Source organism: Bos taurus, unplaced genomic scaffold (assembly GCF_002263795.3).
Source record: "Bos taurus isolate L1 Dominette 01449 registration number 42190680 breed Hereford unplaced genomic scaffold, ARS-UCD2.0 Leftover_ScbfJmS_2140, whole genome shotgun sequence".
NCBI classification, from domain to species: Eukaryota; Metazoa; Chordata; class Mammalia; order Artiodactyla; family Bovidae; genus Bos; species Bos taurus.
The window spans coordinates 124,778-148,393 of record NW_020191223.1 but is presented as its reverse complement, the minus strand read 5'-3'; the positions used below and the strand labels follow the sequence as shown (position 1 = coordinate 148,393).

Here is a 23,616-nt window from a genome sequence, read left to right as displayed (position 1 = left end):
CACTGAAACAGAATGTATTCAATGTCAAGGCTGAGCACGAGGATTCTGCTCGGTACTAACTCTGCCTGGATGTACAGCTGGCTTTCATGTTTACATGTAATTAACTCTGTGTCCCTTTTGCCTTTTAGCTTCTCCTGAGAAATGTCCTAATGTGAAGGTAAAAACACTTATGCTTTTATCTTGAATTATGAACTGTGGATTGTATCATATGTACATTATTTATTAATCAACTTGTTTCCAAACCAATGCAGCCTGCAGTCGGAGTGAAAGATTCCATTCCTAATAAAACAGTCGGAATGAAGAAACCAGAAACATCTAATTCAGGTAAATTTTGCAATACACACTTAACTCTGGCTGCTGCATTGCTAGCAGATACTCTACCATCGAGCCATCAGGGAAGTCCCTTCTGGAAGGAGGGACACTGAAATATTTGAAATGCTAGCTCTTTGTACTCCTAACTTCTTTTTGCAAATTTAATTGAAGAATTGGACATACATAAGGCAAATGTTATTGTTGGTATCCATGTTTTGAAAAAAAAGATATTTACAAGCATATGAACAAGAAATGTTTAAAATGTAAGCTTGAACTCAAGATGTTTCTGTATATGTTTCAATACCCTTAAGTTCTCAGTTTGGACTCTCTGTATTCTCAGGAATTCTCAGAGATTAATTATTAGACCCTAAGATTTTTCAGCAGATTTGGAAAACTCGGCAGTGGCCATAGGACTGGAAAAGGTCAGTTTTCATTCCAATCCCAAAGAAAGGCAATGCCAAAGAATGTTCAAACTACCGCACAATTGCACTCATCACATACGCTAGTAAAGTAATGCTCAAAATTCTCCAAGCCAGGCTTCAGCAGTATGTGAACCGTGAACTTCCAGATGTTCAAGCTGGTTTTAGAAAAGGCAGAGGAACCAGAGATCAAATTGCCAACATCCTCTGGATCATCGAAAAAGCAAGAGAGTTCCAGAAAAACATCTATTTCTGCTTTATTGACTATGCCAAAGCCTTTGACTATGTGGATCACAATAAACTGTGGAAAATCCTGAAAGAGATGGGAATACCAGACCACCTGACCTGCCTCTTGAAAAACCTGTATGCAGGTCAGGAAGCAACAGTTAGAACTGGACATGGAACAACAGACTTGTTCCTAATAGGAAAAGGAGTACGCCAAGGCTGTATATTGTCACCCTGCTTATTTAACTTATAGGCAGAGTACATCATGAGAAACGCTGGGCTGGAAGAAGCACAAGCTGGAATCAAGATTGCTGGGAGAAATATCAATAACCTCAGATATGCAGATGACACCACCCTTATGGCAGAAAGTGAAGAGGAACTAAAAAGCCTCTTGATGAAAGTGAAAGAGGAGAGTGAAAAAGTTGGCTTAAAGCTCAACATTCAGCAAACTAAGATCATGGCATCCAGTCCCATCACTTCATGGCAAATAGATGGGGAAACAGTAGAAACATTGTCAGACTTTATTTTTCTGGGCTCCAAAATCACTGCAGATGGTGACTGCAGCCATGAAATTAAAAGACACTTAATCCTTGGAAGGAAAGTTATGACCAACCCAGATAGCGTATTGAAAAGCAGAGATTACTTTGCCAACAAAGGTCTGTCTAGTCAAGGCTAGGGTTTTTCCAGTGGTCATGTATGGATGTGAGAGTTGGACTGTGAAGAAAGCTGAGCACTGAAGAATTGATGCTTTTGAACGGTGGTGTTGGAGAAGACTCTTGAGAGTCCCTTGGACTGCGAGGAGATCCAACCAGTCCATTCTGAAGGAGATCAGCCCTGGGATTTCTTTGGAAGGAATGATGCTAAAGCTGAAGCTCCAGTACTTTGGCCACCTCATGTGAAGAGTTGACTCATTGGAAAAGACTCGGATGCTGGGAGGGATTGGGGGCAGGAGGAGAAGGGCATGACAGAGGATGAAATGGCTGGATGGCATCACTGACTCGATGGACATGAGTCTGAGTGAACTCCGGGAGTTGGTGATGGACAGGGAGGCCTGGCGTGCTGCGATTCATGGGGTCACAAAGAGTCGGACAGGACTGAGCCACTAAACTGAACTGAAGATTTTTCCAGTGTCCAAAAATGCTTAATTGATCTCTGACCTTTACCTAGAGTAAAGCTTCACTTGCTAATATCAGTTGTATTTCTGCTTATAATTATTTCATTTTAGTGTTGTTACACAGGTGAATGTAGGCTGATCAGATGTTTTGATTAGCAGACTGTGTGTGTGTGTGTGTGTGGTATCTTTGATTATTAGAAGTAGGGGAAGTAATCAAACCTTAGATTCGATAGACATAATCTTTTAAAACAGTGATTCTAAAAGTTTTTGGCTTTAGGATCCTTTTATACTTCTAAAAATTATTGAAAATTCCAAGGAACTTTGTTTAAGTCTATTGTTGTTCACTATATTGGAAAATAAAACTGAAAAACTTAAAATACAAGCACACACCATCATAGTTGCTAATTCCATTAGTCCTTAGTGTTGTGATATCACATATTGTGTCTCTGAAGAACTCCACTGTGCCCTCAGAATAGAATGAGAATGGAAGTAATGTTTAGTGTTGTTGTGAAAATAGTTCTGACCTCTTGGACCCCCTGACTCGATGGGTCTCTGGACTTCAGCGATTCTGAGGGGACACTTGAGAACCACTGTTTTAAAACATTGAAGTGGTTGGATGTAAAACGATAAAGGGGCCCTTGTGTTGACCCAGGGTTTTAAGCTTCACTTTTACATTTCTTGCTTGTTTCTTCGACTTCTCTTAAGAAATTCAGATCTGACTGTTTTAGTTTTTTGTGGTGTATTCATTCCTGTCTCCCCTCTGTGCTCTTTGGATCCAGTGTGGTCCTAGACTTACCTGTTTTCACATGGAAACAATTAGTCACACACCAGGCCATCATTTCTTATATAAGTTTATGATATTTTCGTTTAGTCGCTAAGTCGTGTTCAACCACTGCGACCTCATGGACTATAGCCCGCCAGGATCCTCTGTCCAAGAGATTTTCCAGGCAAGAGGCAAGAATACTGGAGTGGGTTGCCATTTCCTTCTCCAGGTTATGATGTTTATCCAAGGCTTTAAAAATGAGTTCTGAAGATATTTCTACATTGAGGAAAGACTGTCTCATTGAAATTAAAGTAGTTGTTGATGGTGGTGGTATTCAGTTGCTAAGTCGTGCCCGACTCTTTGTGACCCCATGGACTGCAGCCAGGCCTCTCTGTTCCTCACCATCTCCCGGAGTTCACCCAAGTTCATGTCCATTGAATCAGCGATGCTGTCCAACCATCTCATCCTCTGCCGCCCCCTTCTCTTCTTGCCCTCCCCTTCTCATCCTGCCCTCAGTCTTTCCCGGCATCAGGTGCTTTTCCAGTGAGCCAGCTGTTCGCATCAGGTGTGCCAAGTATTGAAGCTTCAGCTTCAGCATCACTCCTTCCAATGAATATTCAGGGTTGATCTCCCTTAGGATTGACTGGTTTGATCTCTTTGCTGTCCAGGGGACTCTCAAGAGTCTCTCCAGCACCACAATTTGAAAGCATCAGTTCTTTGGTGCTCAGTCTTCTTTGTGGTCCAGTGTCACATGTGTCTACTGAAAAAACCAGAGCTTTGCCTGTACGGACCTTTGTCAGCAAAGTGATGTCTTTGCTTTTTAATATGTTGTCTAGGTTTCTACCATTAATGAAAGTAGTACCACTCATTAAAAGTGTTTTTAAAACCATGGTCTCTAGAACACACAATATTATCGTGCAAAATTAAATGTAAAATAGAGATGAATTTTGTTAATAAAATATTTGTATATTGAAGGAAAATAATAATAAAGTTCTTATGAAATACAGGTAGACAGAGTTGTATTCGTACTCAGATCCTGATAAATGGAAACTTTGTTTTCCGATTTTTCAGATTGGGATTCGACTAGTTTGAGCTTCAATAGTGAGATTTGTCAAAGAGCCAGGCATTTGAAAGTTGATGATCAGCGTCCGTTGGCGTCCCAATCAGTGACCAAAAACCAATCGGCACCCACAGAACTCGGACAGAAGACCATAGCAGATAAAGAAAAGATGAAAAATGCAGCGGTGTTTCTGGTAGGGAATTCCATGCCCCTTAACCCGTGCCAGTCCCCGCTGCCAGGAAACAGAGGAAACAAAGAAGGTAATGCAGAAGCCCAGGGCACTCAGCCATGCACCACCTGGGCACAGCCTTACTGTCCTTCTGACGGTTCGGATTAGATTTTGTGGCAAAATCTACCTTGTGCTGACTCCTTTTATGCAACCTGCAGCCAAACAATATCTCTTAGCAAGGAGCTTACATTCTTCCTCTGACCATAGTAATATAATAAATAACAGAGTTTGGAGGAAGCAAGTTCGTTTAGGCTAGTATTTAGCATACATCTGAGGATGGGTAGCAGGATGATATTTAGAACTCTGGGACTCTTTGTGAGACCTAGGTAGACAAGTAATTATTGAAAAAAATAAAGAATATTTATACTAAGGTGATTTTTTACAGCTTGTCCTCTGCAGTCTAGAAGCCAAGAGGATAGACATGTGAAGAAATAATTTATAGTTCAGACCTATATCTACCACTAGAGAAGTCTAGAAAGGTACCCTAGAAAAATCTACAAAGTACTAAGGTAGCTACAAGGAAAGGGATACCTCTTTATCAGGGGAAAGATAGCTGTAATCAAGGGCAACTTCACACAGCAGGTTGAGTCTTAAGAGATGAAAAGTAATTTGTCAGAAGAGTACAGGGAAGCATTTCAGATGAAGGAATTGATAAAAGCATAAAAAGTAAGAGGACTTTTGTAAACTAAGAATAATAATGCAGTTGAAGCTTGGCGTGTTGTTCAAAAGGTACTGTGATGAAGTAGAGAAGAGAATATACTGTGACTTTATATGTCTGTCCTGTATTTTGAAATTGTGTTTAGTTTCTGATTGTTTTTTTCACTGATGCTTGGATGAATTCATGAATGAACCTTTGAGGTGTTTGTGTGCCTGTATCCTGGTGACATCTGGTGTTTCCCAAATGGTTTGTTGAAGTTTTTGATCATTGGAAGTATTTCTTAAAGAAGTAAATATTCATCTGAAGACAAATATCGACTTAAGCTGTCATTTGATACAATGTTTTAAATCTGTGTTTTAAATAAAGATTATGTCTTTTATCTAAATATTCTAAGTAATTTTAACTAAACATGCAGATTTGTCAGGAGAACTAGACTTGGAAGTGATATTGGAGGGAGAACAAGAAAAACCTGATGGAGATGAAAATAACCATACACAGGTAAGTAAAACTATAAATTTAAATTTCTGGTTTAATACCATTTTCTATGCTTTAGCAACACAATACAGTGTGTAACAGAGTCCATAACAAATAAAATTGCCTTTCAAAATTACCTTTTTAGAATTGATAGACAATAATTTAATAGTTCTTATAGCACTTTAATTATACAACTTAAAATACTGTTAGAATCTATTGTAATTTATAGTTCGTCTTTGGAATTGAGGGAAAAAAATTTCCTGATTGTTTATTTCTTCCATTTTTATAACTTCATTACATGATTAAGAAGGTGATATCAAATACTGAATCATAAGATTAAGCAGTTGAAATTATGAACAATATGACGGCCCCTGACCTAGATACATGTAAAGAGAAATCATTCCCAGTGGCTCAAGGTTTTCTGTTGAAATCGCCAGCCACTGATGCCAAAATGAAAGATTCATTCTGCCTGTGATCTCGGCATAACTGACTTGGGATGAACATTCAGGGAGAGAGTGGGGTCATAGAATCAACCCAGTTGCCTATTAAGAGAATCGAACCTTCTAGATTGGACCTTTGTTTTTAGGGTACAAATAATAACGTTCTAATTTATTTCATTTCAGGGTGGGAAATCAGTAGATATTACTAAAATTGCTTTATCCACTTTGTTTGGTGGATATTAGAACATAATATAACTGAATGTAGGGGCTTCCTGGGTAGCTCAGCTGGTAAAGAATCTGCCTGCAATGCGGAAGACCTTGGTTCAATTCCTGGGTCGGGAAATTTCCCTGGAGAAGGGATAGGGTACCCACTCCAGTATTGTTGGAATATTCCCTGGTGGCTCAGACAGTAAAGAATCTAGTATTCCAAGTATGTCCTGAACAAAAAGAACCCAGTCTTGAAAATGTTTTTTCCTTGAATAAACTATGGGTCCCCGGGATACGCTTGTCAGTCATCTTCAAAGCTGTGTTTCAGTGAAAATAAAATAGACTTTGAAAGTGATAAACTAGATATTGAACGTGTGTTTACCAAAAATGAGGAGAGTTTGTATAATGATGCAGAAAATAAAAAAGTAGGGGACCAGGTAGTTACATTTGAAGTGAAAGAAGACCAAGAGTTTGATATGTAAATGTCAGACAATATGAGGCAAAATCCCACCAGTTGGAAAATAGACATCGGACAGACACGTCAGTCTAGTCTGTGGCTTGTCTGCTCCGGTAAGAGGAAACACGTAATTCAAATAAAAAGTCACGGTACTCCTGCTGTCGTTAAAAATACTGATAAGAAAAGGAAACCAATACAGGACTGGTTCCAGAAGCTGCTGCATGCGGATAATTGCAGTGCTAGTGAGGATCAAAGCATGGAGCCCGATTTAGAAAACGGGAATTCTTCTCCACCAAATAGTCACAGAGAATCCAAAGTGTATCTGAATGAAGAATTACAGAAGGATATGCAGAGGTTTAAGAATGCAATAGACATGTTACAAGTAGTGTTGTTAGCTTTGGAAAAAGAGAACATTCAGCTTCCAAAAGAGGTAGAGGTTCGTTTGCTCTTGCTTGGTTTTTCCCTTTCTGGATGATCTGGTCGATTTTGATTTTCTACTTATGGATAAAGTGGGGTCATCTAAATAGGTAATTGTGTAGAAATAGATTATTTCTGCCATCCAAATAATAGGAATTCAGGAAACTGTTTTCATGGCTTTTGTCCTTCAGTCAATCAAATTCTGTCTCTGTCAGTCTTTCATATGGACTGGGAAACTCATTGAGCTGTATACCATGTAACCTTCGGAGCCAGAATAAGCACCAAGGAAAGTGTTTAAGGAGTATGATCAACTAGGATTTTGCAGTGTTTTTTTTTTTTTAACTTTGTTGGATTAAATATAAGTTGCATTTCCACAGAATGGGAAGAAAGCAGAAACTGAGAGAAGGGACATAAACACATATTCCCTCTAATCTCTTCATTGTGGTTGAATATGTGTGATGTTTTCTGCTTTCCTCAGTCCCTGGCACTTAGATATCTAACATGGCCAGGATGTTTTTAATAACAAATACATGTGCTCCCACATATGCCTTAATCACCACTTTCAGATGTCTCTTTTGAGAGAGACCTCTTCACGATGTTGTTTACTAAAATGTAGTAAGTTTTGATATGTGTGATTTTATCACATAGGTAATATATGTGTGTGTGAGAGTTGGTCAGTCATGTCTGACTCTTTGCGACCCCATGGACTATAGCTGGCCAGGCTCCCCTGTCCACGGATTTCTTCAGGCCAGAATATCATTGGAGTGGATAGCTGTTCCCTTCTCCACGGGATCTTCCCAACCCAGGGATCGAAGCCAGGTCTCCTGCATTAAAAGCAGATTCTTTAAAATCTGAGCCACCAGGGAAGCCCATAGGTAGTATAAACCCTCAGCAAAAAAAGGGGAAAAAAAATCAAGTGTTTATCTCCAAAGGAAAGAACAGAGGTTTGAGATGCTGTGAGATTTTTCTTTCTTCAGTAGTAGGTTTTTTAACTTGCTTGGTCTTTTCTGTAAGACAAAAAAAGAAAAAAAATGTAGCTATTCTCCTTTAAAGAAAAAGGAGAATGAACCCTACCCCAACTAATGAATTAAATTACTTTGCCAAAGTCACGCTTTTAACTTACCTGATTCATTTGAGGAATTCATTTGGTAATTTTATCAGATTCAAGATTATAGAATTGTATCATCTCTTTTGGTGCCATAAAATGTTAGGGAATGCCACTTTAGGCGCTTTGAACAAATCATTTAACCTTTTTTTTTGTTTGTTTTAAACCTGTTATTGGTAAATAGTGGGGCAAAGGTAGATAGTTATTTCTATACCCTCTAGCTATAAAATTTGATGGTTATTGAATGTGGAATTGGGAAGCATTACTTATATTCCAGAATTCCACACGAACACCTCCTCAGTTTCATTCTGCTCCTTGTGTTTTGGTAAACTTTGGTTCATATATTTCAGTGAACACCATCAGGTTTTTGCTATCTGCTGGATCCAAATGAAAAAAGAATTAGAAAAGGCAGTGGGGAAAGAATAGCTTTAGTGCAGAAAGAAGAAAGTTTCCTTTCTGTCTCTGAGGCACTAAGGTGTCACATCCTCTACATCTGACTGTTTAATGGAAAATCCAGGTGGTAAAGACCGAAGAGGACAGATGTTGTGTGTTTTTATTTCTCTATCTCTGCCAGTCAGATGGGGAAGACTGGGTGTGAATAATTGTATCTTATTAAAAAAGCCTTTCTTGAAAATTTGGGAATTTTGTTTCTTTCCCTCAGAAAGAAGAACATTTTACAAAAATTTCAGTGACTTGTAAGTGATAAAATTTATGTAAGCACAAATATATTTTTATCACTTAAAATCAGGGCAAATGCTGAGTCAAATAATAAATTGAAAACAGTCTCTAGAATTAAGTAATAGCAATTATTCTTAGTGTCAAACTTTCATTAAAGGTTGAAGAAGAAAAGAAGCACAAAGATGCTGCTGATGAGCGTCGACTGATTGAGCAGAGAAAGAGTGGAGGAAATAACAAGCAGGCGTTTCCTGCTATGGAGAATAAAGGTTCTCATAGGTAAGCCTATATCAAAATTTAACAGTAGGTCATTTGTTATTTTCCTGTAAAATCATTTCTAACTTGAGCTAATGTTTGTGATTTACGAATTTTATATTTCACTAGGGATATAGTTATTTTGAATACTCTTGTCCTTTAGCCTCAATACTAGAGTTCCTTTGTTAACATACCACCGTGTTACAGTATTAGAGTATTCTGGAGTTGACGGCATACTTGCCTTAACCAGTGTGTTGTAAAGGTAAATTTATGTCACTGATGAGCATCCTTTCATTTCAGTCTGAGGGCTTCTCTCAGCGTTTCTCATGAGGCGGGACTAGTGGTGATGAACTCCCTCAGGTTTGCTTTGTCTGGGACAGTTTTTATTTCTCCTTCATTTCTGAAAGACACCTTTTCTGGAAAGAGTACTCTTGGTTGGCAGTTTTCTCCTAGCACTTTGAGTATGTCCATGGATGGAGCCAGATTCCTGTTGGTAGTGGGAGAGCCGATGAGGCACCTGCCTTTCACCCATGATGCTGATGTCACCCATGTGGGTGGTTTACAAGTAAACTGCCCCCACCCCGCCTAAATTTGATTTCTTCTTTCATGGTGGATGTGCCACATGTCATTTTAAAAATCATCTAAATTAAGTGTTACCTTTTTCTTTGAGGTTTTTTTTTTTTTTTTTTTTAATTTATTTGGCTGCGCTGGTTCTTTGCATCTGCAGTGCTTGGGCTTCTCAGTGTGGTGGCTTCTCTTGATGCTGAGCGTGGGCTCCAGGGTGCTGGCTTCAGTGGTTGTGGAGCACAGGATTCATTGCTCTGTGGCATGTGCTATCTTCCCTGACCAGGGATCGAACCTGTGCCCCCTGCATCAGCAGGCAGATTCCTAAGCACTGGAGTATCAGGGAAATTCCTAAAATAAACATTACTGTATTTAAAAGCAAAACAAAAAAATACAGAGTAAATCTAATTATGACTCTCATGTCTAAGAGTCATGGTGTTTAGGCAGTGGACTCCAGGTTTTCAGTGTAGCCCTTGAGGTTCTTCCCAATGTCTTTCCAGAGCATCTCTCTACTTTCTTCCATGTATTTTGTACTTTTCCTTCCAGGTTCCTAGGAAACAACCTAGATGCCATGTGCCTGATCTGTGTACTCACATTCTAATCTCCCAGTAGAATGATTTCTCGCTTTTCTCTTCCTTTTGACCTCCTGTCTTCACTTCTTCTGCAAATCCTTCCTTATTTCACTTATCACTTTCATATGTCAACTCTTACATATCATATTGTATCATAATTATATATCTCTGTTTGAAGGAAGAATTTGTTTTCTTGCATATGGTTGGTACTTCATAACTGTTTTTTTTTTTTAATTTTTAAACTTTACATAATTGTATTAGTTTTGCCAAATATCAAAATGAATCTGCCACAGGTATACATGTGTTCCCCATCCTGAACCCTCCTCCCTCCTCCCTCCCCATACCATCCCTCTGGGTCGTCCCAGTGCACTAGCCCCAAGCATCCAGTATCATGCATCGAACCTGGACTGGCAACTCGTTTCTTATATGATATTTTACATGTTTCAATGTCATTCTCCCAAATCTTCCCACCTTCTCCCTCTCCCACAGAGTCCATAAGACTGTTCTATACATCAGTGTCTCTTTTGCTGTCTCGTACACCGGGTTATTGTTACCATCTTTCTAAATTCCATATAAATGAAGCAACTGACAAACGACTAATCTCAAAAATATACAAGCAACTCCTACAGCTCAACTCCAGAAAAATAAATGACCCAATCAAAAAATGGACCAAAGAACTAAATAGACATTTCTCCAAAGAAGACATACAGATGGCTAACAAACACATGAAAAGATGCTCAACATCACTCATTATCAGAGAAATGCAAATCAAAACCACTATGAGGTACCATTTCACACCTGTCAGAATGGCTGCGATCCAAAAGTCTACAAATAATAAATGCTGGAGAGGGTGTGGAGAAAAGGGAACCCTCTTACACTGTTGGTGGGAATGCAAACTAGTACAGCCACTATGGAGAACAGTGTGGAGATTCCTTAAAAAACTGGAAATAGAACTGCCTTATGATCTAGCAATCCCACTGCTGGGCATACACACTGAGGAAACCAGAAGGGAAAGAGACACGTGTACCCCAATGTTCATCGCAGCACTGTTTATAATAGCCAGGACATGGAAGCAACCTAGATGTCCATCAGCAGATGAATGGATAAGAAAGCTGTGGTACATATACACAATGGAGTATTACTCAGCCATTAAAAAGAATACATTTGAATCAGTTCTAATGAGGTGGATGAAACTGGAGCCTATTATACAGAGTGAAGTAAGCCATAACTGTTTTGTGAATTAATCAATGACTTAATATGGGTAAGAGTTGGAATTTTATAAGAATTGGTTTTTTATTCTTTATTAGTCGAATTATTAGAAAACAATGGCTTTTTTTGGACTTTTTAAAGTAGCGATCCTGGTGTGCACAGAAAGGGAGTAAAGAAAAAGAACGATAACAAATGGACACCAGAAGAACGTGTGATTGCACCAATATTTGAAAAGACCGATTCACTGACTGGTGGCCTGCTGCACGTGAATGATGATAGCATTTTAAGGGAAGTGGATCAAGATGATGGCAGGTAACATGGACAAATTCTTTATTTCTAGGGGAAGAAATATTAGCACTGAATACTTCTTCTGGAAATAGAGCAGCATAATATAGTATACAGGCCAAGAGAAGAGAATCCTCAACTCTACTGGATGAACACTGCCGAAAGGTTAAGGAGAGGATTCGTGGCTTTGGCCAGAAGTCATTTCAGTAAATAGTCCACTTGGAAGCTGGACTGTAGTGAATACACCTAAACAGCTCTGTCGGGAATACTTACTGGGACAGGCAATGGAGACCTGGATGGTAACTGAAGAGGAATGTGGAGTTCAAAAGAGTTTCTTGTTTTATGTTAAGAGGGGAGCTTGTAGAGTGTGTATGCTCTTGGAAATGAGCCAGAGGAGGAAGTGTTTACTGAGTTTAATCTTATTTGCATTTCCAAATTAGAAAGCTTATTGATTGTATGACATTATCTTTAAACTATTACAATAAATTAATTATACATTATTATTATTATACATGATTATTATGTACATATGTACTTCTGTTCATATGTAGATTTTGGTAAGGCCTTGTTCATTGGCTCTGAAGCATAATATTCTTATGTAAATGAATATGTAGATGATTACTTAAGTTAATTCTATCATACATAGATTTTTAAAAATTATATAATCATGAATTTACAAATACTTAGGTTATACTGAATAGGATTTAATCATTCCTTGATGATTCGAGTTGATAGTATCATCGTGGGTAGCTATGATTTTGTAAGGTGCTCTGAAACATCACATCATATTAACTTCATAGTTGTTTATAGCTTCCAGGGAAAAGGGGAGGATTTTGTTTATTTTCAATAGAAACAATTAACAGTCTTTTACAGTTTATTACTTTGGATGATAAAGATCTAAATGACAAAACCATGCTTCCTGTACTAAAAGTTTCATTAACACATGTTATGTGCTCAATAAGTGTATGTCAGATGCATAAAGAAACAGCAGAATGGTTGAATGAATGTGTATTGATGAATTTCTTTACAAAAAACAAGTCTTTATTGAAAGTAGATTTCCAATATTGCCTACATCTAAAGTCTTTTTGTTTTGTTAGAAATATGTTTTAAGATTCAGAATTATCATTTGTAGTTATAGCTAGACATGAAATAATAATATAGATTCATTTGGTATCATATTACTTAAAAAGACTTTTCAATATCACTTTCTCAGCATATTTTGGAACAGCAGTGTTCAGGCCAGATTTCCTGGGCTGTTGGTGAACTGCTGTGTGGTCTTGGGCAAGTTCCTCAGCCTTTCTTTGCTCCATTTCTTCCTAACTAAAGGATCTAATATATTACCTATCTCCCAGAATGAGCGCAAGGATTAAAATGCCTTTAAGACATGTCAAATGCTTGTTATAATGCATAGCCGTTGTATAATAAGCCCTCAAAAAGCTAATATCATGGTGATAAAAAATGGGTTTCTTTCTTATAAGGACTTAGAGAATACTTCCGAAATAGGTTTTATTGCCATAAAAGTTAGTTCTTATTAAAAAATGACAACTGCAAAAAACCCTGGTATACTGCTTCTATCACATAACGCAAGTAGTGTTAGGTTTTTCCTTTTCCTTTGATCTAAATTTAATGTTTTATTAATATTACAGATGTATTTTCTTTGTCCTTTAATGCTACTCTTTTTTGTTGTTTCATCCTTTTATAGAAATTACTTATGAATGCAAAGATGTTATATAAAAAACAAACATTTAGGTATTGTTTATATTTTCGAGTTATTAAATTTTAGCCTGAAAAGAATCATTTTTTTTTTTTTAGGCCTGCAAGGAAAACAGCATATGAAAAGAAGAAGGTATATTAAAAAAAATAATATTAACTTTAAAATATATTATCCTCTAAAACATACTTTGTAAAAGGAATAGTGGCAAAATAGAAAATCTTCCTTTGCTGAAGAGACATTTACTTTGAAAACATAATTTAGAAACTCTGTTGATAAAGTTATCCTGTTGATAAAAACCTGTTCTTTTAAGAAGGCTCTGCTTTTGCTTTGATGAAGATATTTATCACCTTTGTACACTTGGTATATTTTATACATATTTTGAGGACTTTGTGAACCAGTATTATTTATGTGTAGGTCAAAGAACAAATTAATTATGTGAATGACCTTGATAACCTAACTCAATCATCTGAAACTGCTTCTGAGGATGGCGACATGCTTTACTCTAAAAATTCCCTGTTGCCATCTGGCAGGTGGCTGAGGGTCATGGACCCCCTCGCTCTGTGCCTGTCAGCCCTCCAGGCCACCTGCCCCATGAACAGCTCAGAGCTGGCTCCACTTTCCCAGCTGGGTTCTCCCTCACAGTAGAGTCCTCAAGGAAGGTGTGTTTAACTGGCATCCTCAAGAGGTGCAGGAATGCCCCCTGTGGATTTTTTCCAGCAGTTGGTTGAAACCAAACACTCTTGAAGTTGATTGTCCTTCATTCTGCAGAGCTCCCAAGTGGCATCTCAAAGCAGAGGAATTCACTCCCCCACCCAATGTCCCTCTCAAACACGGACCGGGTCCCATCCCTGAGGTCCTAGCTGCAGATCTCCCACAACGAAAAGCTCTCAGGAAGAGCTCGGGAAAGTAGTATTTGTAATTCAAATCCATTTGTCTACAGCAGTCAGGTAGGGACACACCATGGCCTCATCCAAGGAGAGGCCTTTAATATTTTCCATAGGAATTGATCTCAAAATTTTTGCGACTGTCTCGCAGAGCCGGGACCCTGATTGTGGTTTAGGCCAGGACCGTGTGTGCTCCACCAATGACTACATTACCCGACCAAAAGTCCCTGTGCTCTGGAGTGAGTGTGTCAGTCACTCCATGCACGTCATCACCATCAGTGTCTAAATCAGAGTCTGTTCTTGGCTCCACTGTCATTTTTTTAACCAGTACCCTATCAACAGCCTTTTCATATCATTTACAGTTTTTCAATTAATAAAAACTGCGACATCAGTTGTAAAAATACTTTCGTATACTTTAAAAAGTTGTTTCTTTAGAATAAACTTATAAAAGTCCCCCTCCCACCAAGGAAAAAAAGTAAAAAAACCTCTTGCTACTAACAGTAGCTGTTCTGGCATTTGGTAGTGATTTCCCTTCCTTGATAGATGATTATGTTAGTTTATCACTTCCACTAAAGGTAAGGAGGAAACTACAGGCAGTTCAGAGACCATACTTTGGAAGTCATTCTTGTACTTGAGAGAAAATGACCCTCTGCTCTGTGTAGTGTCCTGTGTCAGTGCAAGGAACTTCTGAAAACAGTGATAGATGTGCCATAGTGTACATTTAGTGATCATTGTTTATCATTGTATTTCCCCCATCTTACTATTTTAAACAGTATGAAGAGAGAATGAAAGTTATTGCAAAGAATCTCATGATTCTCTAAGAAGAGCTCTCTAAATTTTACCTTATTTACCATTAGTGTATATACCATGAATGAAATAGGAGGATTATTTTGTACTGATATGTTGGTACTAGAGAAGTAACTGTGGTTTGATGTAAGAGGACTAACAGAGTCAGAAGACCTGATGAAAAGCCTGCAGCTTACTTATATAGTTTTAACGTCTTCCTTTCCAGAATCATTATAGCTAATGAGTTAATTGATGTTTGTAGAAGTGCTTAGTATAGTTGTCAATAGGTTTAAGCCTTACAATTGCCTATTAAAATGTTAGAAAAGTAGCATATTCTTAAGAAAATAATTTTTGTATGAAATTTCATCTATTTAAATATATACAGAGCTAAGGCTCTTACTTGAAGTAGCTGTATAGGAGGTATCAGATGCAGTGTTTTTAAAGGTAGCGAGTGGTGTTGTTATGGAATTATAATTGATTTACAATATTGTGTTAGTTTCAGGTATACAGCACAGTGATTCAGACATATTATGTATATGTGTGTGTATATTATATAAATGGGGCTTCCCTGCTGGCTCAGACAGTAAAGAATCCACGTGCAATGCAAGAGACCTGGGTTTGATCCTTGGGTCGGGAAGATCCCCCGGAGGAGGAAATGGCAACCCACTCCAGTATTCTTGCCAGGAGAATCCCATGGACAGAGGAGCCTGGTGGGCTACAGTCCATGGGGTCGCAAAGAGTTGGACATGAAAGACACACACACACACACACACACACATACACATATTCCTTTTCAGATTCTGCTTGTAGAATATTAAATGTAGTTCCTTATGTTGTACAGTAGATCCTTACTGGTTATTTTATATACACTTGTCTATATATAAAATGGTATATGTTAAACCCAACCTCCTAATTTATCCCTTCCCCTACCTACTTTCCTGTATGGTGAGTAAGTTTGTTTCCTATGTCCGTGGGTCTCTTTCTGTTATGTCATAAGTTCCTTTTAGATCCCACATATAAGCAACATGACTTGTCTTTGTCTGACTCACTTCACTGAGTGTGAGCATGTCTAGGTCCATCTTTGTTGCTGCAAGTAGCAATATTTCATTCTTTTTATGGCTTCGTAGTTTTCCATTGTATAAATATACCACATCAGATACAATTTTTAAGTGTACTGCTACTGCTAAGTCACTTCAGTGGTGTCCGACTCTGTGCGACCCCATAGACGGTAGCCCACCAGGCTTCCCCGTCCCTGGGATTCTCCAGGCAAGAACACAGGAGTGGGTTGCCATTTCCTTCTCCAGTGCATGAAAGTGAAAAGGGAAAGTGAAGTTGCTCAGTCGTGTCGGACTCTAGCGACCCCATGGACTGCAGCCTACAGGCTCCTCCATCCATGGAATTTTCTAGGCAAAAGTACTGGAGTGGGGTGCCGTTGCCTTCTCCAATTTTTAAGTGTAGTCAGGTCTGTAAATCTTTTAAGCTTTCTGTGTTTGTTATAATTCAGAGAAAAGCCTTTCCAGTTCTGAGCTTCTTGAAAAGTCCCTTGGGCTTTCTTTTACCTTTCATGGATTCATTGTCTTCAATTAAATTTTTGAACCTTTGGGAATTTCTGCTTGTATAAGGTCTGAGGTTTGTATTGAACCTCATTTTTTCCACTTGGAGATCCACTTGGTACAGTCTTTTCACTGTATAAACATACAGGTTAGTCTTTTATTTCAGAGGAAATGATGAAATGTCATTTTATTGGGTACTAACTAAAAGTCTCCTTTGTCTCACTTAGGTTTCTGATAGTGGGAGAAAAGCAAAAGGTTTGTTGCACAAAAACCACATGCAGGATGAAATTGCCCTGCCAAGACTAGAAATAGACACAGTGAACAATCAGAACCAGGAAAAAGAAAAGAAATGTTTTGAGGGTATTGAAATTGTAAAAGGAGAGAATGATTATCCTCAAGAGGCAATAAAATTGAACAAGGAAACGTTGACAAAGGCCATATTCCAGCATACTGGCCAGCTTAACGTTCCAGTAGCTGAAAATACAATGCTAAACCCTGAGGTGGAAAATGCAAAACGAAGCAAACAAAGACTGGAAACAGAAGTGGAATCCTACCGTTCTAGACTGGCTCCTGCCATACACGATCATGATCAAGGTCAGACATCACAAAGAGACCTGGAACTTGCCTCCCAGAAAGCAAAAGATAAGAGGTTACGCTTGCAGGACCAAATGAAGTTCGATATGGCTAACCTGAAATGTGACAACGAGATGCTTTCCCAGCAACTTTCTAAAGTGAAAAATAAATTCAATCAGCTAAAAATCAAGCTGCATCAGACGACAGATGATCTCAGAGAAAAGACTTTGATGTTAGAACGTGTCCAGAGAGACTTACGCCAAGCACAGTGTCAAAAGCAGGTTATTGAACACATGTTCAATGAACAAGGCAAAGTGAATGAATACCTTAGAAAGCAGGAATCCTTAGAGCAAAGATTATCTCAACTCCAGAGTGAAAACATGTTGCTCCAACAGCAACTGGATGATGCACAAAACAGAGCCGACAGTAAAGAGAAGATACTTATTAGCATCCGAGACCAGTTTCAGCAGATTTTGAGAAAACTTCAGGCTGAACGTGAGAAACAAGGTCTGATGCTGGAGGAAAGAAACAAGAAGTTAATCAACAAATGGAATCATGTAAAAGAGAGAATGCGTCAGTATGAAAATGAGAAAGCAGGAAGAGAAGTAGGTATCCAGAAGGAGAAATAATTCTCAGATTTCCTGAAAGGAAATTCAAAGTGATTCTTAATTCTGGCTAAATGTTGAATCTAGCTGAATATAAAAAATACACGGGCTGTGAATCTATGGTCTCTAAAACAGACTAAAAGCACACCTTGTATCCAGCAAATAAAAATTAGACCCAAGAGATGCTTCACTTGGAGTAGAGACATCGTGTCGCTTATGAAATGTCTAAGAGATTAAGTTCTGAATTTTTAATATAGATGGGTATTGGTAATTTACTCTTTTACTATTCAGATAATAATTTTAATCTCTATGTAACCACATGTCAGTATCATGATGAAGCAGATAAAAGAAACGCTCAAACCTAAACTGAATATTTTGAAATTAAGCTTCAGTTACATGGATTACCCTGACAGTCAATTCCAGGTTTCCCAGATGCTATTACTTATATATCGTACTTTGGCTTCAGTAGCTTGTCATACCTTTTTGTCATATTTGTTGGTGTAATTTTAGTTTTATTCATGTAAATTTGAATTAACTTGGAAAACATTTCAGGCTTGAATCATTTATTCTTATGCCTCTCAACTCTTTAAAGAGTTGTCATGAAATTGAGAATTCATTGACAAGTCATTTAAATATACTTGTCATTAAATCATAATTTGGGACTCAAGTGGTGAGCTTTAACCAAGCTCTTCTTGATTTAAACTTCCCACTGCTATTTATGCTATTTACTTAGAACATTTTTACAAACAATTTGCTCCTAATTCTCATTTTAAGGGTCAATTACTGTCATTTGAATACCAGTTTGCCCAATAAAAATGGAGGGTGGCAGGATTCGTGAGCAGCAGGAATGGAGTGAGTCAGGGAGAGGGTTGTAGGGGCCGCGGTCTGGAGGCAGGTGGAGGCCAGGTTATCGAGGCTCCTTGAAGGCATGGGAGCAACCTCATTTTTTAAAATTTCATTATTCTTTTATATTGGAATATAGTTGATTTACAATTTTGCGTTAGTTTCAGATGTACAGCAAGTTGACTGAGGTATAGGTATACATATATCCATTCTTTTTCAGATCCTTTCCCAAGTAGATGCCTGCAGAATATTATGGTTAGCCAAGGGTAAAGTGGGGAGGAGGGATAAATTAGGAGTTGGGGATTAACACAGACACACGACTAGATATAAAAGAGATAAGCAGCAAGGGAATGGCCTCATTTTCCTTCTGAGGAAGGAATCTATTGGAAAGATCTGAGCACTGGATTGAATATGTGAAGATCTCTGATGTTAATCGAAGCCTCTAATAAAGAAAGAGGAAAAATGTTTCCACAGTGTGGAATTTTCCACCGCTTGTCCCACCTACACACCTGTTTCGTTCTGGACGTGAGGTGGTGAAGCTCTGCAGATTTATCGGGAGGGGCAGGGTGTGGACAGTGGGGCTGCCTCCTTCGTCTGAGGAACTTAATATCAGGAAGGCCGGTGGGGAGCCCTTCTGGGTCTGTAACCACATTCAGGGAGGAGAAAAGAAGGTGAGTTGCTGTCCATGGTGATAGTTTTCAAAGTACATGTGTTGGAGTCATCTGTTACTAACATAGTGTAATAGTAAAGTGATTTGATAAACTCAGTAACAAAGCATCTTATTAGGCAGTTGTGAGACACCTTCAACAAGAACTGTCTGACAGCTTCAAAAAGCGGTCTGAGTTGGCGGAATCCCTGGACGTCATGTCATATCACTGTGCCAAGTTAGAAGCTGAGGCACAGGATTTAAAGAGCAACTTACATCAACTCACAAGTCAGGTATGTGTGAAATTGAATGTGTCGACAGTTAATACATAGGATAAAGTGTTTTAGGATGCTCATTTTCATGGACAGGTTTCTTTTTTATTTTCATTACTAGTAATTTACTATAATTTTATTAATCTTTAAGTGCACTTGTTTCTTAAACTCTGATTTTCATTCTGCCATTTGCATTATATATATATATATATTTCATATATTATATACCCTTAGGAAAGTGGAGAATTGTGCATCATTCTTCACACAAGTTGAGAGACTTTTTTTTCTATTGAACAATATTTTATTTCTTGATCCCTGTATTACCATGATGAGGCAAGCCAGATAAAATCAGAGGATAATGTTTAATGGAATGTTCCAGAAAGTTATCATTTCTCATCTTCACTTTTGTGAATGGCTGTGGAGTTCTGTATATATTTATTTTGTGCATTTCAGAATAACTTGTGCAGAAAGTGTATTATACAAACCAGTTGAAGTTAGGCACTGCCTTCTTTTCTTTTCATTTAAGATACATTGTAAAAGCATGGAGGCACTCAGATGGAGTATAACACGTACATCGAAAATAGAGAATTAAGCACATTATCTAGATAGTGCCTTTGGATTTTTAAAAAGCTATTGAGATATAATTCACGTATCATATAATTCACCCATTCCAAGTGTGTAGATCAGTATCTCTTAGTCTAGAGAGGTGTCACCTGTGACCACAGTCAATTTTAGAGCATTTCCATCAGCCCCCCAAAGAAACCCTGCATCCCTTAGCTACCTCCCAAGGCCCCCCCATCTCCCGCAGCCCCAGGCAACCCCCAGTCTAATATCCGTCTCTGGAGACATGCCTCTTCTGGGTGTTTTACATAAATGGAATCATGCAGTATGCTCCTTTGGGATTAGCTTTTCTCATTTGACCTCATGTTTTTGCGGTTCATCCATGGTATAGCACGTATCAGTTCTTCCATTTCTGTTGACTGTCAAACAATAAACAGTACGTGGCTATATTTATCCATTCATAAGTTGATGGAGATTTGGGTTGTTTCCACTTGGCAACTCTTAATAATGCTGCTGTGAACATTGGTTTATACATTTCTGGATGGACATGTTTTTATTTTCCTGTGGTTGGATTTTATCCTGAGTTAACTGGCTGATTTCACCTCTTCTTGGCCTTTGCTCAGACTGTGCTTTCTGTCTTTACAGTTTGTTTTCTCTTGGGTAGTCTTCCATTTATTCAGACCTGGCGCCCAGTCTCTCCTCCTCCATGGAGCTTTCCTGACTGTCCAGCTCTCATCGAGCCTTTTCTCTTCAGCCCTGTTATGTAGTCTGTGAAGAACAATTTAGCCCTTAATTTTGCATTGTTGTCATTTTTTTCATGAGGGAGAATCTTATCTAGGTATACCTTGTTCTAACAGGGAATATTTATGGATATGCACAGCACTTGTCTTGCATAAATGGGAAACAGTTTAGTTTAACAACTGTTAGGACACAACTAAGTACTTCATCCCACGCCAGTTATTTTTTCTTGAAGGTGTTTGTATAGTAAAACTTTTATTAAAATGTATTTTAAGCAACTCAATGTAAAATTGAAAGCGCTTAATCTAATAGAGGAGAATTGTTCAATTAAATGCTCATCTTTCTCCCTGACTCTGGGAGAAAAGTGTAAATTTGCCTTCCTTCATTATGTAGGCAGAAGTGGGATTTACAGATTTCTAGCCTTTCACCAACTGTAAAGTTCTGGGAATAGCTTCTCTGATATCCGTACCTCGTAACCTTAATTTTCTCACCGGAGTACTGGCTAGACATTAACAGTTGTGAGAATGAATTGACTCAGAACTTTGATTTAGCAGTAGAGTTATATTTCAGTGGCAGTGACTTCATCCTTCCTCTGATGGTCGTGTAATGTTCTGTACCACTCCATCCAGGAGGTGCTATTTACACATTAACTGGTGGTCATTGTCCACTGAGTAGTACAGAGAGGAAGGAAGTTGCAAATTACTGTAAGTGGAGAAAAGTACTAGAGTACTAGTTTGTTAGTGGAGTCAGTGAACATTTTTGAAGTCTGAACGCGTGTGTTCTGGGCCTCATGCTCCCCCTTACTGCCCCTTGCAACGGTATGGAGAGTGAGTTCACTGTGATTGTGTAGAAGACCATTTTCGTTGGCATGCCGTCTGCCTCAAGTATCAGATTGTTTTGCAGATAAAATACAGCAACCGTAATAACGCCAATTACAAAGAGCTCTTAGTATCTGCCACGTCCTCTTCTAAATACATTATGTATGCTGCTGCTGCTAAGTCGCTTCAGTCCTGTCTGACTCTGTGCGACCCCATAGACAGCAGCCCACTAGGCTCCTCTGTCCCTGGGATTCTCCAGGCAAGAATACTGGAGTGGGTTGCCATTTCCTTCTCCAATGCATGAAAGTGAAAAGTGAAAGTGAAGTCACTCAGTCGTGCCCGACTCTTAGCGACCCCATGGACTGGAGCCTACCAGGTTCCTCCGTCCATGGGATTTTCCAGGCAAGAGTACTGGAGTGGGATGCCATTGCCTTCTCTGACATTATGTATAGTCCCCAATTTAATCTTCCCAGCATCCCACTGAGGTTGATGCTACCATTATCCCCATTTTATGGAGGGAGAAACTGAGATACAGTAAGGTTACGTAATTTGTCCCAGGACCCACAGCTCAGAACTGATGGAATTCGAACACAGGCCCATGGATTCTGGCTCCCATGTACCTACTGCCTCTCACACTAGTCCCTGAAGCATCTGGTTGTCACCAACAGTAGCGCTAGCTCTCATAATCACTGGAAGAGCTGTGGTCATTCACAAATGTGGATGTTTAAAGTGATGGCTGATGTGGAGCTTAGAATAAATAAATAAATAAATATATATATATATATATATATACATATATATATATATATATATATATATATAGTTTATCATCAGGTAATTTTCTGTCTTTCCCCATTTGGCCAGTTTATAAATTTGTGTACTTATTTGAGAAAATCTAATTTAAAGCATGAATGATTTTGTGTTTGAGTGCTAAAGGGGAGGTCAGTAATATACAAAGGGCAGACAGTAAATATTTTCACTTTTTGGACTGTAAGGTATCTATTGTAACAACTCAACTCCGCTGTATGGCAGGAAAACAGCTGTAAACAATATGCAGATGAAAGAGACAGAAACTGACATTGGCAGATTCACTAGGTTATTAGTAATTAAAACAGTTGGTTTTTTTCCCTTTTTTTTTTTTCTTTCTTTTTAGTTGCAAGAAACACAAGATCAACGTACAGAGGCCGTGAGATGTGCTGAAAAAACACAGGATCACATCCAAAAGTATGATTTAAAGCAGCACAGAAAATAACTTAAATATAAAGCAGATAAACAGTATAATATGATAATTAGATCAGTAATGATAATAAAAAACATCATTGTGAAGCTGGGTAACATTTCAGCTTTGAGGTGTTTTGAGATGCATAATTTTCCCCCATTATTTCCATATTTTGCACATTATCCACAAGTGAAAAGTGAAAGTGTTAGTCACTGAGTCGTGTCCGATTCTTTACAACTCCATGGAGTATAGCCCACCAGGCTCCTCTGTCCATGGAATTCTCCAGGCAAGAATCCTGGAGTGGCTTGCCATTTCCTTGTCCAAGGGATCTTCCTGACTCGGGGATCGAACCTGGGTCTCCTGCATTGTCGGCAGATTCTTTACCGTCTGAGCCACCAGGGAAGCCAATTATCCACAAAACACAACTAGAAAAACAGTGCGGTTGCCAGATCATTTACTTTTCAAAATTCTAACAACCTATGTAATGGAACCTGCAGATGTTTGTTCAGAAACAGTGTGGTATTTTAAAAATCTATGTGTGAAGGACTGCCGTGACAGTCCACTGGTTAAAACTATGCCTTCCAATGCAGAGGGTTTGATCCCTGGTTGGGGAGCTAAGATCCCATGTGCCTCCCAGCCAAAAAACCAAAACATAAAACAGAAGCAATATGGCAGTAAATCCATAAAGACTTTAAAAATGGTCCACATTCAAAAAAATCTTTAAACAAAAAACCCTATGTGTGAGAATCATTGTTTTAAAATCTGCATTTTAGGCTTGAAATGGAAAATACCGACTTACAAACTACAGTCAAAAAGCAAGCAGGCAGAATCAAACAGCTTCAGGAAAACCTGTTAAGCATAAGATCGGTAAGTCAACCTCTTAATTTCTGTCATACTGAAGAAGAGTTTTAACTTTTTAATAGTAATATATAAGAATATTTTGGACAATGTGAAAAGTCTCATT

At 38.5% G+C, this 23,616-nt stretch overlaps 1 protein-coding gene across 7 annotated transcripts in view; it reads left to right on the top strand.

Annotated features, from left to right (window-relative positions):
- Positions 1–23,616, top strand: part of LOC522845 (ankyrin repeat domain-containing protein 26) — a 78,320-nt gene that overhangs the window by 41,217 nt on the left and 13,487 nt on the right. For 3 of the 7 annotated variants that reach the window (XM_059884461.1, XM_024989109.2, XM_024989112.2), the window contains exons 14-24: positions 129–157; positions 252–324; positions 3,905–4,153; positions 5,196–5,278; positions 8,716–8,834; positions 11,297–11,467; positions 13,253–13,286; positions 16,605–17,555; positions 19,185–19,337; positions 22,587–22,657; positions 23,426–23,519. In XM_059884461.1, the coding sequence (XP_059740444.1) occupies positions 129–157; positions 252–324; positions 3,905–4,153; positions 5,196–5,278; positions 8,716–8,834; positions 11,297–11,467; positions 13,253–13,286; positions 16,605–17,555; positions 19,185–19,337; positions 22,587–22,657; positions 23,426–23,519 (2,027 nt within the window). Of the gene's footprint in view, positions 1–128; positions 158–251; positions 325–3,904; positions 4,154–5,195; positions 5,279–8,715; positions 8,835–11,296; positions 11,468–13,252; positions 13,287–16,604; positions 17,556–19,184; positions 19,338–22,586; positions 22,658–23,425; positions 23,520–23,616 lie in introns of those variants that run through there. The other 4 variants (XM_024989110.2, XM_024989111.2, XM_059884462.1 and 1 more) reach the window with 4 other exon arrangements.